The sequence below is a fragment of the Ovis aries genome, chromosome 19, assembly GCF_016772045.2.
Source record: "Ovis aries strain OAR_USU_Benz2616 breed Rambouillet chromosome 19, ARS-UI_Ramb_v3.0, whole genome shotgun sequence".
NCBI lineage: Eukaryota > Metazoa > Chordata > Mammalia > Artiodactyla > Bovidae > Ovis > Ovis aries.
The window spans coordinates 10,954,205-10,972,124 of NC_056072.1; the positions used below are offsets into that span (position 1 = coordinate 10,954,205).

The 17,920-nt window shown below is 47.9% G+C and overlaps 1 protein-coding gene across 2 annotated transcripts in view; it reads left to right on the plus strand.

Annotated features, from left to right (window-relative positions):
• Window positions 1-17,920, plus strand: part of ITGA9 (integrin subunit alpha 9) — a 368,750-nt gene that overhangs the window by 20,135 nt on the left and 330,695 nt on the right. For both annotated transcript variants that reach the window (XM_004018225.5, XM_060402078.1), the window contains exons 3-4: window positions 272-378; window positions 11,227-11,350. In XM_004018225.5, the coding sequence (XP_004018274.3) occupies window positions 272-378; window positions 11,227-11,350 (231 nt within the window). The remainder of the gene's footprint in view (window positions 1-271; window positions 379-11,226; window positions 11,351-17,920) is intronic.

Consider the following 17,920-nt stretch of genomic DNA (forward strand, 5'->3'; position numbering starts at 1 on the left):
TGTCACAGCCCCTCCCTCACCTTTCCTAGGAAAGGCCTTTGCTGAGAGCTTTCTGGGAGTTTGGGGTTTTAAGGTACGAGCCACCTGTCTCCTTGCAGGGCCCTGCACTAAACCTTTCTCTTCTCCACCCCTGACTTGTATCGTCTGGCCTCACTGGGCACCAGGATTTGCTTTCACTGACAGTAACAAACACGTGGCTTGTAGACTGCTCTTTGGAAAGTAGACGACAGCGTTCCTCAATCCAGGTCTGACTTTTCTGTCTTTCCTCCAGGGAAGAATCGGGGCATGCCCTGTGGAAAGACCTGCCGGGAAGACCGAGATGATGAATGGATGGGGGTCAGCCTGGCGCGGCAGCCCAAGGCTGATGGCCGTGTGCTGGTAAGGCCTCCTGGGGGAGCTGTGGGGAGGGGGTGGCAGCCTGGAAATGAATGACTTTGACCCCTTTGCAAAGCTGGATGGCATGGCGATAAGGGCATGGCTTTGAGATTGCCTCTTCTGGAAGACTGCTTGGACAAATGATTCGTCTTTTTATTTTCTTTGTCTGTCAAATGTTAATAATGTCTATTCCAGGGTACTGAGATATGGCTATTGAAAAAGGGCAAATGAAAGGTACATGGAAAGTGCTTTGTATTAATGAATTTCTATCATTACGTAAGCATTATCCTGTGGGTATCTTTTTAAACTGAGGTATAATTTACATAAAATTGTTGTTGTTTAGTTGCTGAGTCGTGTCTGACACTTTTGCGACCCCATGAACTATAGCCCCACCCCTCCGCAGCCTCCTCTGTCCATGAGGTTTCCCAGGCAAGAATACTGGAGTGGGTTGCTGTTTCCTTCTCTAGGGAATCTTCCCAACCTAGGTATCCAACCTCGGAGAAGGCGATGGCACCCCACTCCAGTACTCTTGCCTGGAAAATCCCAGGGATGGAGGAGCCTGGTAGGCTTCAGTCTATGGGGTCGCTGAGTCGGACACGACTGAGCGACTTCATTTTCACTTTTCACTTTCATGCGTTGGAGAAGGAAATGGCAACCCACTCCAGTGTTCTTGCCTGGAGAATCCCAGGGACGGGGGGGTGGCGCTGGTGGGCTGCCATCCATGGGGTTGCGCAGAGTTGGACACGACTGACGTGACTTAGCAGCAGCAGGTATCCAACCTGAGTCTCCTGCGTTGGCAGGCAGATTCTTTACTACTGTGCCACCAGGGAAGCCCTTCCATAAAATGCACAGATCTTAAGATTACAGTTTGGGTTTTGACATTTATACACACTTGTGTGACCACCCACCCATCAAGATATAGAACATTTGTCGTCCCAGTCATTTTCTTACGTTCCTTACTGGCCAGAAAAACAAAATGTAAAACAGAAGTAATGTTGTATCAAATTCAATAAAGAGTTTTAAAAGTGGTCCACATGAAAAAAAAAAATTAGTCCCTCTGCCACATTGCAGGTGCTCAGTAGTCACAGATGTCCACTGGCTGCTGCGTTGGCTGGCACAGAGGAAACGTGGCCTCAACAGAATCTGTAACTGACCCAGAGGTCTTGTCACGTCCACTTTTGTCCTTTACACTTTTCTCTTAAGGTATAACATTCAAGTTCTTAACGTGCCCAGTTTCATTGAAAAGCCTGGTACATGTGTTCATGTATACATGTATTTATGTTTCTGACTTCATAGGCCTTTTATTGGAAGCTATATAAATGTTTTTGTCATAAAGGCATGAGATCAAGAAGGGGAAATAATATTAGCTGCCATTTCTGGAGGGCTTCCTTTGGGCCACAGGCTGCAAAGCTGGGGGTTTCACGTATATTTAATCCACAGGGAAGACCAGATTTTCCTTAAGGATCTGGGCAGAGTGTTTCTGACCCCTCTCTAAGGAGCCCGTTTTGCGTTCAGCTTCTCAGTGGTAAGGGCTGTTGGTCTGAATTCTGCCTGCCTCTCAGCACAAATCAGGCTTTTCCCTGTTGGGCCCCTCTGGGGAGAGAGGAAGCAGCTGGATGCTGTCGCCAGCATCACAGGGCCTCCCTACTAGACACCGTGGGTCATGCTGAGCCCCCCAGCCCAGCATTTGCCTTGGGTTCCAGCCCTTTAATCACTGTCACCCACTGCCCTGGACCCTCTCCAACATCTGCCTTCCCCCAGACATGGTGGCCTGACCCTGACTGCATGACCAGGCCCAGGAGGCTTGTCTGTCATCCTCTCGGAAGGAAGACAAGAAGCTGATCTGACCGTAAATCAGAGTGGCCTGAGGTCAGTATTCAGAACAAAGGAGATGGGGGTCTAGTGGCAGCACAGTATACGGTCCCGAGAGCTCCGAACCTAGATCCAGAGGCTGCTCCCGTGGAAACGCTTCCCCTCCCCCTGGAAGGATGACCTCCCTGTGGCCGAGAGCTTGTTCCTGGAGGGTTCTGCATTATTGCAAAAGAGTACTGGGAGGGGCCGTCTCTGTGGATGTGAAGAGCGGTGAGGATCAGGGGGACCTTTGAGCCAAGGAAGCTGGAAAGGACTAGCTGGAGTATGATGCCCCTGTGATGCTTCTAATTCTTTGTATGCGGAGTTAATTTTTTCATGGTTTATGCAATTACTGTAGCGTCTATTTTGGAAGCTACTCTGTGGGGGGTGGGGAAGGAGAGGCATCCAGCAGCATCTGCTTTCTTTGTGGCTTTTTTGTATTGTGATCAAAAACAACCCGAGGGCTTCCCTGGTGGTCCAGTGGTTAAGAATCTGCCTTGCAATGCAAGGGACACAGGTTCAATCCTTGGTCTGGGAAGATCCCACAGGCAGCAGCACAGCTAAGCCCGTGCAGCAGAACCACTGAGCCACGTGCTACAGTTACTGGTGCCTGTGTGCCTGGAGCCCATGCGTTGCAAGTGGAGAAGCCACTGCAATGAGGAGCCCGTGCACCTTAACGAAGAATAGCTCCTGCTCACGGCAGCTAGAGAAGGCCCAGCACAGCCAAAAACCCAAGTAAATCTTTAAAAGAAAAAAACCCTATGAAGTTGGGACTTCCCTGCCAGTCGAGTGGTTAAGACTTTTCCTTCCAATATAGGGGATACAGGTTCGGTCTCTGGTTGGAGAGCTAAGATCCCACATGCCTCAGGGTCAAAAAAGCCAAAACAGAAAGCAAAAGCCATGTTGTAACAAATTCAATAGAGACTTTAAGAATGATCCACATCAAAACAGATCTTAAAAACCAACACGAAATTTACCATGGTATCCACTGTTATGTGTATAGTATAGTAACCTATATGTACATTGCTATACAGCAGACTTCTAGAACTTTTAACATCTTGCAAAATAAACTCTAAACTTATTGAAGAATAATTCAGCCTCACTCTTCCCCCCTAGTCCCAGGCAGCTTTCTTTCCTTAAAAGTTCAGCTACTGTACATACTGCATGATCCCATTTGTGTGAGACGTTTGTCTTTTTTGTGACCAGCTTATTTCACTTGGCATAGTGTCCCTAAGTTTCATCCACATTGAAGCATAGGACAAGATTTCCTCATTTTTAAAGGCTGAATAATATTCACTGTATGTATATACCACATTTGCTTTATCCATTCATCTATTGATATTTGGGTTGCTTCCACATCTTTTTTAAAAATTTTTTTGCCCTGCTGTGTGGCATGTAGGATCTTATTTTCATGACCAGGGATCGAACCTGTGCCCCCTGCAGTGGAAGTATGGAGTTCTGTGCCATTCATTGGATCGCTAGGGAAGTCCTACTTCCGTGTCTTGGTTATTGTGAATAATGCTGCTGTGAATATTGGTGTGCAACTCTCTCGTGGAGATCCTGTTTTCAGTTGTTTTGAATATAAACCTAGAAGTGGGGTTGCTAGATCTTACTGTGATTTTATTTTGGATTTTTTGAGGACCCCCTCTACCATTTTCCATACTGGTTGTACCATTTTACATGCTTATCAGCAGTGCACAAGGGGAGGGTTCCAATTTCTCCATGTCTTTGCCAACACTTTATTTTTTGTGTGTGAGAACTGCCCTAATGGGTATGAGGTGGTATCTCACTGTGATTTGTATTGCCCTAATGATTAGCAAATTTGGAAAACTCAGCAGTGGCCACAGGACTGGAAAAGGTCAGTTTTCATGCCAATTCCAAAGAAAGGCAATGCCAAAGAATGCTCAAACTACCGCACTCATCTCACATGCTAGTAAAGTAATGCTCAAAATTCTGCAAGCCAGGCTTCAGCAATATGTGGACCGTGAACTCTCTGATGTTCAAGCTGGTTTTAGAAAAGGCAGAGGAACCAGAGATCAAATGGCCAACATCTGCTGGATCATGGAAAAAGCAAGAGAGTTCCAGAAAAACATCGATTTCTGCTTTATTGACTATGCCAAAGCCTTTGACTGTGTGGATCACAATAAACTGTGGAAAATTCTGAGAGAGATGGGAATACCAGACCACCTGACCTGCCTCTTGAGAAACCTGTATGCAGGTCAGGAAGCAACAGTTAGGACTGGAATGGAACAATAGACTGGTTCCAAATAGGAAAAGGAGTACGTCAAGGCTGTATATTGTCACCCTGCTTATTTAACTTCTATGCAGAGTACATCATGAGAAACGCTGGACTGGAAGAAACACAAGCTGGAATCAAGATTGCTGGGAGAAATATCAATAACCTCAGATATGCAGAGAGGAACTAAAAAGCCTCTTGATGAAAGAGAAAGAGGAGAGCGAAAAAGTTGACTTAAAGCTCAACATTCAGAAAGCGAAGATCATGGCATCTGGTCCCATCACTTCATGGGAAATAGATGGGGAAACAGTGGAAACAGTGTCAGACTTTATTTTTTTGGGCTCCAAAATCACTGCAGATGGTGACTGCAGCCATGAAATTAAAAGATGCTTACTCCTTGGAAGAAAAGTTATGACCAACCTATATAGTATATTCAAAAGCAGAGACATTAGTTTGCTGACTAAGGTCCGTCTAGTCAAGGCTATGGTTTTTCCAGTGGTCATGAATAGATGTGAGAGTTGGACCGTGAAGAAGGCTGAGCGCCGAAGAATCGATACTTTTGAACTGCGGTGTTGGAGAAGACTCTTGAGAGTCCCTTGGACTGCAAGGAGATCCAACCAGTCCATTCTGAAGGAGATCAGCCCTGGGATTTCTTTGGATGGAACGATGCTGAAGCTGAAACTCCAGTACTTTGGCCACCTCATGCGAAGAGTTGACTCATTGGAAAAGACTCTGATGCTGGTAGGGACTGGGGGCAGGAGGAGCAGGGGACGACTGAGGATGAGATGGCTAGACGGCATCACAGACTCGATAGACGTGAGTCTGAGTGAGCTCGGGAGATGGTGATGGACAGGGAGGCCTGGCGTGCTGTGATTCATGGGGTTGCAAAGAGTCAGACACGACTGAGCAACTGAACTGAACTGAATGATTAGTGACGTTGAGCATCTTCTCATGGGCTTGTTGGCCTTTTGTCTGTCTTCTCTGAAGAAATGTCTGTTCAGGTCCTTTGCTTATTGTTTAAATTGGGTTGTTTTTTTGTTGAGTTCTTCTCATGGCTTTTTGCACGTATGCCATCTTATCAGGAAAGGCCTATCCCAGGTCCAGTCTGTCCTCCCTGGTTTAGACTCTGCCACCTCCATGAAGCCTGTTTCCGTGATGGTGTTGTCAAGAATAAGCCGAGCATCTTTGTGTCATCAGAAGTTCAGTGTTATGTTGTTATCTTATGTGCATGACTTGTTTTGTGCGTATATGTCCTTTTTAAGGGGAACCACTTGGGGATAGAGACCAAGTTTTCGACCCTTTTCACTCTCAGCTCTAGGAGAAGGTCTCTCTAAGGAGTGGCTTCTGAAAGTGTGTTTGAATAATGTAAAGAAAGTGAAAGTGTTAGTCGCTCAATCATGTCTGACTCTTTGCCACCACATGGACTGTAGCCTGCCAGGCTCTTCTGACTGTGGAATTCTCCAGGTGGGAATACTGGAGTGAGTAGCCATTCCCTTCTCCAGAGGATATTCCAGACCCAGAGATTAAACCCAGGTCTCCTGCATTGCAGGCAGATTCTTTACCATCTGAGCCACCAGGGAAGGCCTAATGTAGGGACTGAGGGTCAGTACTAAAGCAATTAGAAACCAAATCAATGGCCATCTCTTTTTGGTGGCTGACTCTAAGCAGTTGATGGATGCGTGAGACAAAGGCTGTAAAATGCCCCTTGGAAATAACAGGTGACATTAGGAGACAAGCAGGGCTGACCCAGTCCATATTTTTGTTTTGAAGGTTTCATATCCATTTGCTTTTTCTTTCATGTCTTATTTCTGCCTGTCAAAACGTGCTGGGAGGCAAGTGTTTATTTTAAAATTAAGTACAGGAAGATATGTTTTATTCAATCACATTTTGAGAACTCTGTAGTTGTCTGGGGGTGTCAGCCTCACACCTATATCCCCAGAAGCATAATACTGGAATCCAAGGTTGGGTTTGACGTGGGAGAGGTGGAATAGCTCTTTTTGAAAGTAGCATCTGATGCTGATTTCAAAGTAAAGAACAGGTAGAGAGTTTGAAAGCTGCAATGGAGAGTTAAATCTTGATAATGAATGGCATTTTCTGGTCCACAGACCCACCAGCCAGCTCTGGCAAGATCCAGGATGTTGGGCTTGTCTGGCAGGCTGCCCTTAGCTCAGTGCCTGCCGGTCTCGCATCCACCACCTTGTGGTTCCTTCCATCACCCCTGGGAAGAAGTGATAACACACATGAACACAGCATCGGGATTAGGGGCCCCTTCCCCTTGTGCTTTCACCCCACACTCCCAGTGTGCAGCTGACAGGTTAAGAAATAGGGGGAAAAGTCACTTCTGGTAATAACTACCCAACAAACCCAGCATGGGCACTGAGCTGTCTCTTCGACCTGGGAGCGCAGCTCACAGTGTTCAAGTCTGACATTTCTGTTTTTCAGCAGAGTCTGCAAGGCTCAGGCAACAACCAAAGACAGCAACTAGCTGACTTCTGGGAGGAAGCGGTGTTCTCCAGCTCTGTCTCTTGGCTCTTTCCTTTCCAAGAGTCAGCGCTGTTGCTGTCTTTCTATTCACCACTTCTCATCTTGGCCATTTTTTCAAAGCCCCAGGTTATACTTTGCGTTGACTTCTGTTGCTTTGTTTCCTGATTTTTTTTTTTAAGTAAACTTTTTTGTTGAGCTGTAACATCCATGCAGAAAAATGCCCCAACTTGCCTTTTGCCAGATCTCTTAATTCCATCTGTGGCCAGGAGGCCTTTCCCCACAGCCTTTGCTTTTAGCTCGGCGAGTTTCTTCTGCTTCTCCTTGAATGTCTTCCTCTTCCATCTCCTCGGCTCGCTTCTTAAGCTGCTTCAAGGGCTTCTTCTTGCCACCTTCACGGCCCGACGTGGCTCCTGCCGCCCCTTCCCCAGCTGTATATATATTGATGAATTTTTAGGAGGTGAACATTCTTAGAATGACTTTCCCAGAACCCCAGAAGTCACCTTCCCTGGGCCTCCCAGGCCACCCCCTCCCCCGTTTGAAGGGGAGCTGCTTTGGGGGGCGGGATCTATGGTATCAGGGCCCTGATCTCCTGTACCCCGTGTTCTCAGTGGCTGACGGCCTGTCTGCTCCTGACTGTGCTGGGTAGACCTGAGGCCTGGGAAAAGCTCTGATCATCTGTGCATGGTGAGGGTGGGTAGGGTAGGGGGAGAGCCATCTGGGGGGGCCCCAGTACCTGCCCCCCTAATCCAGGAAGGACACTGTCATACCACAAAAAGGCCTTCAAAATAAATGGCTTCTTTATTTCCTTCTTACTCTTTTGGTAGCAAAAACAACCCTTGTAACTTGAAATATGTCAGATGCTAAGATGTGGGGTGGTCCTAGACCTTTCCCCCTTTTGTTGTAATTTTCTGGAATCTGAGTTGGAGTGAGTCTTGCTGTTTCCAGAGGGTGCTCTCTTTTTCCTGTTGGAGGTCCCTGTCTCCTCCCTGCTCCCCCAACCCTTCCTCTCTCACAGCAGAACTCATTTGGAAAGATTGATAGAAATTTTAATGCTTTGGAGACAGTCCCTAGGAATTTTTCTTAATGTTGGAGTCAGATTGACATGTGTGTATGTAGAAGGATAATCAGGGCTAAACAGTCTTTTATTTCTGTAATTTATGTTCAGAGATACTTTTCCTTGTTTTCTTACATGCAAACTGCCTTTGACACTTTGATCTCTGACCTCACAGAATGCCTTAATTTTAGTTTAGTTTGCTGTGAATGCAATCTTTGGCTCTTCTAGGAATTCCCCAAGATCACTCCTTAAATAGTTTATGACACTTAAAAAAAGGCAACAAGCTGGACATTAAATACAGAAGGTCCATCCTCATAAGAGTCAGTGTTGCACCATGACAAACAGCCGCCTCCCTTTACAGTCCCTCTAACCCATAAATACAGTAAAAACATGGGAAGCCCTAGGGCTTTGCCAAATCCATAAACTAAAAGATAATTGATTTACCAGCTAATTGGATGGTAAGTGATTCAAGTTTGGAAGCTATCAGAATGTAGTTGGAAATAAAAATAAAAACTTAGTGGAATGGGGTGATTATCCACTGAATGATAGCTTTGTTTAGCTTCTTAATTGACATGATTTTAGTCTGTCGAAATGTGCTAGAAGCACAGAACAGCACCGAACTGGGGGGATGGAGGTGGTTTGCAGTATAAGGAATAATGAGATTGTTTTTCACATTCACTGTCGTAGGGCAAGAGGCAGAGTGTGGGCAAGCTGAGATTTCCTGCTGCTCTGAGTTCCCTTGCTTTCTCATGGATAGGGAGTGGCCTTCTCGGTGGCCCTTGGGTGGTTTGCTTGGAGGGATAAAGATCAGAGAGGTTGGCAGGCAGTGAATTTTTTCATCAAGTGACTTCAGGGATACCCAGGCCCTGGAGAGCCCCACTCCCTTCATCCAGTGGCCTTATCATCCCGTTCAATCTCAGAGAGGTCGTTTCTGGGGTCCTAAGACTTTTGGGGAGGCTGTAAGGACAATAGCTACCTGACCTGCCGCAAAGGGTGGGTTTTGATGGCTCCTTAGGTGGGAATTGGGAGTTGTAAGTTGGAGATGTTTTCGAGTGAGATAAGGAGGATTCTGAAATCTGGATTTCCATGTTGTTTGCAGCCCTTACCAGCTCTGGAACTTAAGCAAAACACTGTCTAAAACCCAGGGTTCCCATATAGAAAATGGGAATTCTAAGACATCTTCCCACCTTCCAGGGTTGCAGAAGAGGTCAGATGTGGGCCATGTAAATTCTGAACGTTGCTTGCCTGTGTGCCCAGTCGTGGCTGACTCTTTGCTATCCCGTGGACTGTAGCCTGCCAGGCAACTCTGTCCATGGGATTTTCTAGGCAAGAATACTGGAGTGGCTCGCCATTTCCTACTCCACGGGAGTGGGTTGCCATTTACTTCCCCACCCAAGGATCAAACCCAGGTCTCCTGTATCTCCTACATTGGCAGGTGGATTCTCTACCACTCTGCCACCTGGGAAAATCAAATGCTGAATGTTACAGCCTATAGAAACAGTGTGTTTGATACGAACAAGTAAGTTAAAAACTGATTACTTTAAGATGCAGTATTTTAAGAAAATGCATCTGTTGGCTAGAGTGTAGCAACCTGATAACCGTACTGAGTGTGAATGTCCACAAGCAATGGGGAGGGCTGGGCAGAGTAAACAACTCTGCAGGAAGCAGTCTGGCTCCTCACCAGCCTTGCGGGTGCATCTGAATGTGAGGCTGGGTGTGTCCAGGGCTGGTGGGAATGGATGTGCCTCTGTATTCTTGCTTCTGGCTCCCAGAACTGTCTTTCCTCCTGGCGTCTCCTGGCACGTGCGACCCGTGCTGGGAGACTGCCCTCCAGAGATGACCAGAGGGTCGGTCTCAGCTCCTCACCCGTGCCAAGCTCTTAACCATCTCAGGACCGCTTCCAGCTGCTCCCTCACTTTCTTCAGGTCTCTGCTCAGATGTCACCTATTTGGGCGGGGCTCAGGCCACTTGGCCCAAGGGACCATCCTGGTGAGATGGAAATGCTCTCTGTCTTGCTAAGGGTTTGATTACAGGAATGTAGGTGTTTGTCAGAACTCATTAGATGACTTTGACAAACACATACACTTGAGATCTCACTTGAGATTTTTGCATTTTTCTGTATGTAAATTTACTTCAAAAGACCGTCAACATTTACTTCTGATTAATGATATAAAACAGTCACACATCAGCAGTTTCTTATGGTTCAACCAAATTCTTTGCCCTGAACCTGACAAGGAACTTCTGAAGGTGCTCCAGAGATCAGTGGCCTCAGCTCACTCGGGAGCTTGTTTAAAATGCAGATTCTCAGGGCCCTGCAGATTGGCCAAGCTAGCTCTCGGGGTGGGGCCTAGTGCTGTGTGATTTAGTGAGACTTCCAGGTGACTCCGAAGGGCCTCGAGCTTGATGGAGGCCAGCGACTGCTCCAGTGGGCAGGCAGGTGGTGCCGTGAAGGGCAGTGTCTGTTGTGGGCAGAGCAGCACCCCTTGTCTCTAGCTTTTTCTCAGCATGTCCTTTGGGCCTCAGCCCCATTAGCTCCGCCTCCGCTTCTCCCCTCTCCACTGCCCCCATCCTGGTCCAGGCAGCAGCATCTCTCACCTGGATATTCACCTCCACCCTCGCCTACCTGCAGTCTCCACTCGGCAGCCCAGTTATCTTTCCAAACTGTGAGTTAGACCACACCACTCACTTGTGTGAGACCCTCCACTGGCACATCCGCTAAAGTCACAGTCATCCTGAGGTCTGCAGGAGCCCCGGCGCCTGCCCCTGTCCTCTCTCTGACCTTAGCTTCCCCCAGAGCCGCCCCACAGGCTGCCTTTCTTTCTCTTGACCCTCCAAGCCTTCTTCTCCACTGCGCCTGATATTCCCTGTGTGCCCAGGGTGTTTGGCTCTTTCTCATCCTTTGGGCCGCCCCTGGCCTCCAGGTGAAAACCGTCCTCCCTGCGCCTAGATCCTTAGCCCATCACCCCGTGTCCTTTCTCCCGAGCACTTGTTATGCTTCTCGTTTGTTTATATGTTTATTGATTGTCTGCCGCCTCCCAGGGGCACCCCCGACCAAGCTCCCACAGTCTGCTGATGCCCAGCACGGCGCAGGGGCTGGGTGGGAGAGAACGTGGCTTCCTAGCCTCTGTGTGCCGCTCTCCTCCTACAGATCTGCCTGGTACTGCTGGGCTCTGCTTTGTGACCTCCTGGCCGACTGTCCTGCTCTGAACCTCTCTCTGTCCCGTAGGCCTGTGCCCACCGCTGGAAGAACATCTACTATGAAACAGACCACATCCTGCCCCACGGCTTCTGTTACATCATCCCATCCAACCTCCAGGCCAAAGGCAGGACGCTGATCCCTTGCTATGAAGGTGAGTGCCAGTTGATCCTCCCTTGCTCCCAACCCATGTCACACCTCAGACAACCCCCACCGATTTCCACCAACCAAACACTCCCCGCTGCTTTCCACACTCCAACAGGAGGGCTGCATTGTGTCCCTGGGTGGCCCTTTGGTGTCTGAGGATCAGGTAATGAGAAAGGTGGGAAGGGACAGCATTTCCAGGCCTTGCCCAGCCTTGCCCATCTGTGCCACAGAGCCCATGGTACTCCCCAAGCTTTATGAAGTCTCAGACTGAAATTCACCAGCCTCTCGGTTTCCTGACACTGCCAGATGCGGTGCAGCCTTGGGAAACTTGCTTTCCCTCTCTGGGCCTGTTTCCTTCCCCTGAAAATTCAGAGGTTGGCTCAAATGGTCTCCATAGTCACGTGCAGCTCCCAAATGGTCATAAGACTCCTGAGATAGCTCCTGGCCACACCCGTGGACAGATGTCCTGAGACAGAGGGAAGAGAAGGCCCAGGGTTCAGTCACTCTGTGACATCTCAAGTCTGGTTTTCCTTCTCATCCAGTCCACGCACCCTGGCAGATGCCAGCAAGTTGGGTGCACCCTCAGCGTGGTCTTGAGAGCTCCTCACCAAGGGGCACTTAGAGTCTGGGAAGGAAAATGTTTTCTCAGCCTCCCTGTTTAGAAGCTTCTAATGCCTGGGCTTGGGACCACTGAACAGCATGACTTAGCTCAGTTGAATTTGGGCTTTAAGGATTCAGTGTCACTTACTGCAGTTTTATAACTTGTGCTCTCAGGGTTTTCTTAGCTTAATTTTAAGTGAGCTAAGTGCTTGGCTGTTTATGTTTTAATTCCCTCCCTAATTTATTTGTTTGGACAGAAATCTCCGCTAGCCCGTGGCCACATTTCCCCTGGGCCTCCCTGGCTTTTCCCACGTTTCCAATTTTGTGGCCTTTGAAGAGGGGCCCCGGGAAAGGCCGGGTCCCTAGAGGAGGCATGGACCCTCTGCTCCGTGAGGGGGACCCTTTCTTTGATCCCACGTGAGCACCTGATCAGCTCTGGCAGGAACATGCCAGGCAGCTGAACTCTGGCCCTGTTTATCTCAGAACTGCCACAGTCATAAGGGAAACCTCACCTGAAAAATGGATGATGATATGATCAGTCAAGAGGGGGAGGGATAGGTCAGATATAGATAAGGGGCCAGGACTGTGTCAGCTTGTTGCTAACTGGGTACCTCGTAAGTTTGGTAGGACTGATGCAGGTGGTGGGGATTGAACTCAGCTAGTTATGCAATAGAACCAGGACTCTGGTTTTCCCAGAAGGTATGTTGTGAAATAGGGCCACGTTGCCACCCCTGGTGACTCCTCTGTACACCCCCACGGGTGTCAGAAAGCAGGAGGAGAGCCCTTAGGTGAGAGAGCTGGGGTTGCACGTCCATGTATACATGTAGCTGCCGTGGCTCACTCTTTCAAAGCATCTGTTATCTGGCAGTTGGGGTGGGTGAGTCAGTAGTAGAATGTGGTTGGCCTGGGCGCTTTTATATATTCTCTCATTTCATGCAAACTTGTTATCTTTCTTCATTTGGGTTAGTTGCTTTTGAAAGTTATTCCAGAACACCAGTGGGGAGCAGGAAAGAGAGAAAGGGGAAAGCAGCACATGTGTGGATGTTCCTCATGAGTTACCAGCCTGGGCCACTGGGATGCAATCTCAGGGCCAGTGCAGGACACACACTTCCTAATTCCCCTGCCTAAGGGAGGAGGAGCTGGGTCTGTATCCACTGGGCATCCTGCCCTGCCATGTATGTGGGCAGAGAGAGTCCCCTGGCAGAGCGATGAGGGTGCTGGCTGGCAGGTGGAAGTCAGGCCGTGTCACAGAAGTGTTGAGGGGACCTGGGGGGCTCCCGTGAGTGTTGCCTTTCTCCTGGTACAGGTGAGGATGTGTTTAATTGCCAAAGGTCACTCAAACAGCAAATGGTGCATAGAGCTGGGTTTTGAGTTTTGCATCTGTCTGACCTCAGCAAATCATTTTGTCTCCCATAGGCTGGAGTGGGGGGATTTCTCTTTGTGTTTTGGTGTTTCTGGTTTAAATGAGCTTTAAATGGGAGCCAGTCATTAACCCTCTCAAAAGAAGAGAGGGTGACTGAACTGCCCCAAGGGTCCAGTCACCAGGGGAGAGGAACGTGAATGTTCTGGGTGTCAGTGTTCTCAAGAGCACCTGCCTGTCTCCTTTGCTGGAGGCTCTGGGCTGACCTTGGCAGGAGTGTGAAATCCTGTGTGAGCCAAGGAGTGCGGGACGGGGCCAGGTGGCAGGGTGTCACGTCTGCTGCACGTGTCCATCATTCGCAAAAGAGTGTGAGCTCCAAGCCCAGGCCTAAAGAGGCCTCATGTATTTCCTGGGTACCTCGTAAGTTTGGTAGGACTGATGCAGGTGGTGGGGATTGAACTCAGCTAGTTATGCAATAGAACCAGGACTCTGGTTTTCCCAGAAGGTATGTTGTGAAATCGCCTTGAACGTGTTCTCCATAGCTCACATAGCTCCCAGAGGGGAGACATGTGTAACAGACTGAACCCCAGACATGCGGCCAGAGGCCAGCCAGGTAATCCAAACCCTAGCAGGCCTGTAGATGTGCTTGTGAGAAATAAATGCTTGTCATCGTTTGTAAGGAGATTTCCTGGTTTTTACACGACGAGAGTTGACTGGCACAGCCTCGTCTCAGGAACCCACATTCTTTGTGCAACAGTGGAGTGATGGGCTCCAGCCTCCAGAGTCACTCTTTTCTGTGGTTGATCCTTGACTTAATGACAACCCTGGAATCAGCAAGGGAAGTAGCAAAGTGGCCATGCCCTCTGCCCAAGCTTCCTTCCCCCACACACATCAGGATCCTGAGTCTTTCAGTGCCCAGAGAGGGCAGTGTGGGGTGGGACAAGGTGGGGGCCACTGGGGTGTAAGCAGCCCCTTAGAACCGTGGGGGACTGAACAGAACGTCTCTGTAGTTCTTGGTCCTGTAAGAGGTGAGGGGTGGCAGATGCTCAGATTTCTCTTGAAGAGGGACTGGCAGGTGGGGCGTTGCAGGCCACATTTAGGGCCCTTGCCTGTGCTCCAGCTTTGGGATCTCCATCTCCCTGTTTTGTGGTCTAAACTTAAGGCAACCAATTTTCTCTTAATGTGGAAAGACTCAAGTACCGTGAGCTGTCTATTCCAGGTAGGGGATCGTGTGGTGGTGAAGCGCAAGGGAAGTATTTTGGAGTTTGACAGAACCTTTCGGGTGTCACCCAGCCTGGCCTCTCTGTCTTTACTGATGCCCAGAGATGTGGGGTGACTTGCTCAGGCCCAGTTTTAATTACATGCTGCACAATGAGGAGGCCAAGTAGTGTGGTGGCCAAGAGCACAAGGCTCTGGGCCCAGAGCCCCTGTCCTGGCTCTGCCACTCACGAATGCCGTGGCTTCAGATGTGTGGCGGCCTCTTGTGCTTAACCTACCTCATGAGGCTGTGGAGAGGATTAAGTTAAAGCTTACAAGTTCTTGGAGCAATGGCTGGCATACGCAGATTAGGCAGACAGGAGGGTAGGTAGATAGACAGTAAGTACTACAGTTGACCCTCTGCACCCAGGGCCATGAGGGGCCAGCTTACTGTCATTTTATAGAAGGGACTTGAGCACCTTCTCATTGTGGTATCTGCATGGGTTCTGGAACCAATCCCTCATGAATACTGAGGGAAGATTGTATGTGCTAAGCACATATATGCTAATATAACATATGTGGAAAGACTGATAACTGAAGCTGAAACTCCAGTACTTTGGCCACCTGATGTGAAGAGCCAACTCATTGGAAAAGACCCTGATGCTGGGAAAGATAGAGGGCAGAGGAGAAGGGGGAAACAGAGGATGAGATGGTTGGATGGCATTACTCATTCATGGACATGAGTTTGAGCAAACTCTGGGAGGTAGTGCAGGACAGGAAAGCCTGGCCCGCTGCAGGGTTGCAGAGTCGGACATGACTGAATGACTGAACGACAGCTACGACAGTTTGCTCATATGTTATCAGCCAAGCAAGCGTTTGTTAATTACCGTAGGAGGACTAGTTTTTCTACCAGGGATAGAGTCCATGCAGTTTTATTAAGTACTGAATACCTTTTATGCCCTGTACTAAGTACCTGATGGATAAAACCCAAGAAGCTCCCCATCTATAGGGGAAAACAGAGTTGAACATGATGTCTCCAAAGTGACAGAGCTGAGTGAGGAGAGAATTGTATGCCCGTGTAGATGGCTGGGGACCTCTCCAAGGGCCCAGGCTGCATCCACGTTCGAGGTTGCATTAAGGCAGGATTATTTCATTTTGCAACTAAAAAGAGACCTGCCTAGAGTTGGCAGCCTGTTGGGGCCCATGGAAAAGAGGAATGGTGGGTGCTGGGCAGGGCAGGAAGCATGGAAACCCCAAGGGTGGGGCTGGGTATGGCCCCATCTCCCAGGCTTCTGCCTCTGTGGCCTCACATTCTAGCTGGACGCTCGATGGGAATGGACGCGGTAATGCCTCCATTGCATTCACCTCTGAGGGTTATTGTGGGAAGCCCCTGCAAAAGTGCAGGTGGAAGTGTTCAGGAAGACTGCACACTGTTCTCTAATCATGGCCTGACTGTGGGTCTCGGTGAGGGTTAGCCATGTTCTCTCCAGAAGGTCAGAAGGTTGATTTAATTTGGAGAGCCTCTAAGAATGTGGGCACCTGTCTACAGTGTCTCAAACATTTTAATTCTTAAAAAGTCGGTCTTTGGTTTGGCACAAATTTGTTTTTCTCCTGGCTCTTCAGGTGCTTCCTGTTTCTCATTGGGTGGGGAAATGCTATCAGAATATTCTGTTTGGAACCAGGAAATGTAGAGAGAATCGGAAACAAAAATGAATTTAGGACTCAAAAAAAGTGGATGGAGCGTACCCCTAAGTCAAACCGTTCATTTGGTATGAGAACATCATTACTACCATATGAGGTTTGATTTTATCAACACGTATGAGAAAATGAGAAGTTTAGTGGGATGACAGACGGGGACAACTCTTTGTAAATTAAAGGGCACACACTAAAACATTTGTTAGTGTTAACTGAGTCATGGGATTTTAGTACTCCCCAGAGTGAAGTCAGTGCATTGATAAAATCAAGTGCAGGAATTTCTTTCATCCTTTGCCCTCGAGTCCACGGAGGCAAGAAGCCAGAGCTTGGCAGGAGAGGTCTGCAAACAAGTCATCATTTCATTCTCACAAATATGAAATAATCTGGGAGCAGCTCACCCAGATTAACAAAACATATTCCAAATCAAACACTGATGAATGCAGTTGGGTACCACTGTATATTAGATCTAATTTCAGAATCTGACTTTACCACTCACTCATTCCTACGATTGAACCCATAGCTCCTACTTTCTGATTGGGTGACTTTGGGTAGACTGCCCCCCGCCCCCAACCCCGAACCTCAGTGTCCTCCTCTGTAAGATGGAGAGATTGATCCCTGTTACTAACACACACACACACATAAGAGGTATTTGGGATTTCCCTGGCAGTCCAGTGGTTAGAACTCTGTTTCTCTGTGGTTATCTGTTCTGGGAACTAAGATCCCACAAGCTGCACAGTGTGGCCAAAAAAAGAGAGAGATATTTGAAGTATATAATGTGCCTAACAAGGCTATGGTTTTTCCAGTAGTCATGTATGGATGTGAGAGTTGGACTATAAAGAAAGCTGAGCACTGAAGAATTGATGCTTTTGAACTGTGGTGTTGGAGAAGCCTCTTGAGAGTCCCTTGGACTGCAAGGAGTTCCAACCAGTCCATCCTAAAGGAGATCAGTCCTGGGTGTTCATTGGAAGGGCTGATGGATGTTGAAGCTGAAACTCCAATATTTTGGCAATCTGATGTGAAGAGCTGACTCATTTGAAAAGACCCTGATGTTGGGAAAGATTGAAGGCAGGAGGAGAAGGGGACGACAGAGGATGAGATGGTTAGATGGCATCACTGACTCAATGGACATGAGTTTGGGTAAACTCTGGGAGTTGGTGATGGACAGGGAGGCCTGGCGTGCTGCAGTTCGTGGGGTTGCAAAGGGTCGGACTTGACTGAGCAACTGAACTGAACACAGTTTTTAGCTCAGAGTGAGCATTCAGTAAAAGGGAATTTTCTAATTAACTTTTTAAGTACTATTTTTGTGTCCTTTAGTCTTTACAGAAGATGTCCAATGATCCTGCTTTAATGAATAATGGAGGGTAGAAAGCTGGGTATTGCTAAAAAGATTTTAAGATTCCTTGAAAATATTATATTTTTAAAAATATCTTTGAAAAAACTATTTGCACAATTTATTTTCTTGGTAAGTGCTCCTCTTTTATGTAGAGGATCTAAAATTTAAATTATGCCATATTTAAATGTTCTCAAGTTTGGAATGGTTGGGGTCTTAATCTGTCCAATTTTACTGTCCCTTAAAATGGTCCCATGGATTCCCAAGATTTCTGTACCATTTTCTTTGTTATCAGGGGGTGGCCAGGCCTTTAATTCCTAATTTCTTTTGCATCTTTCATGACAGAGATCATTTCTAGAGAAGGCAATAAATAGATCCCCTATTTATATGCGAAG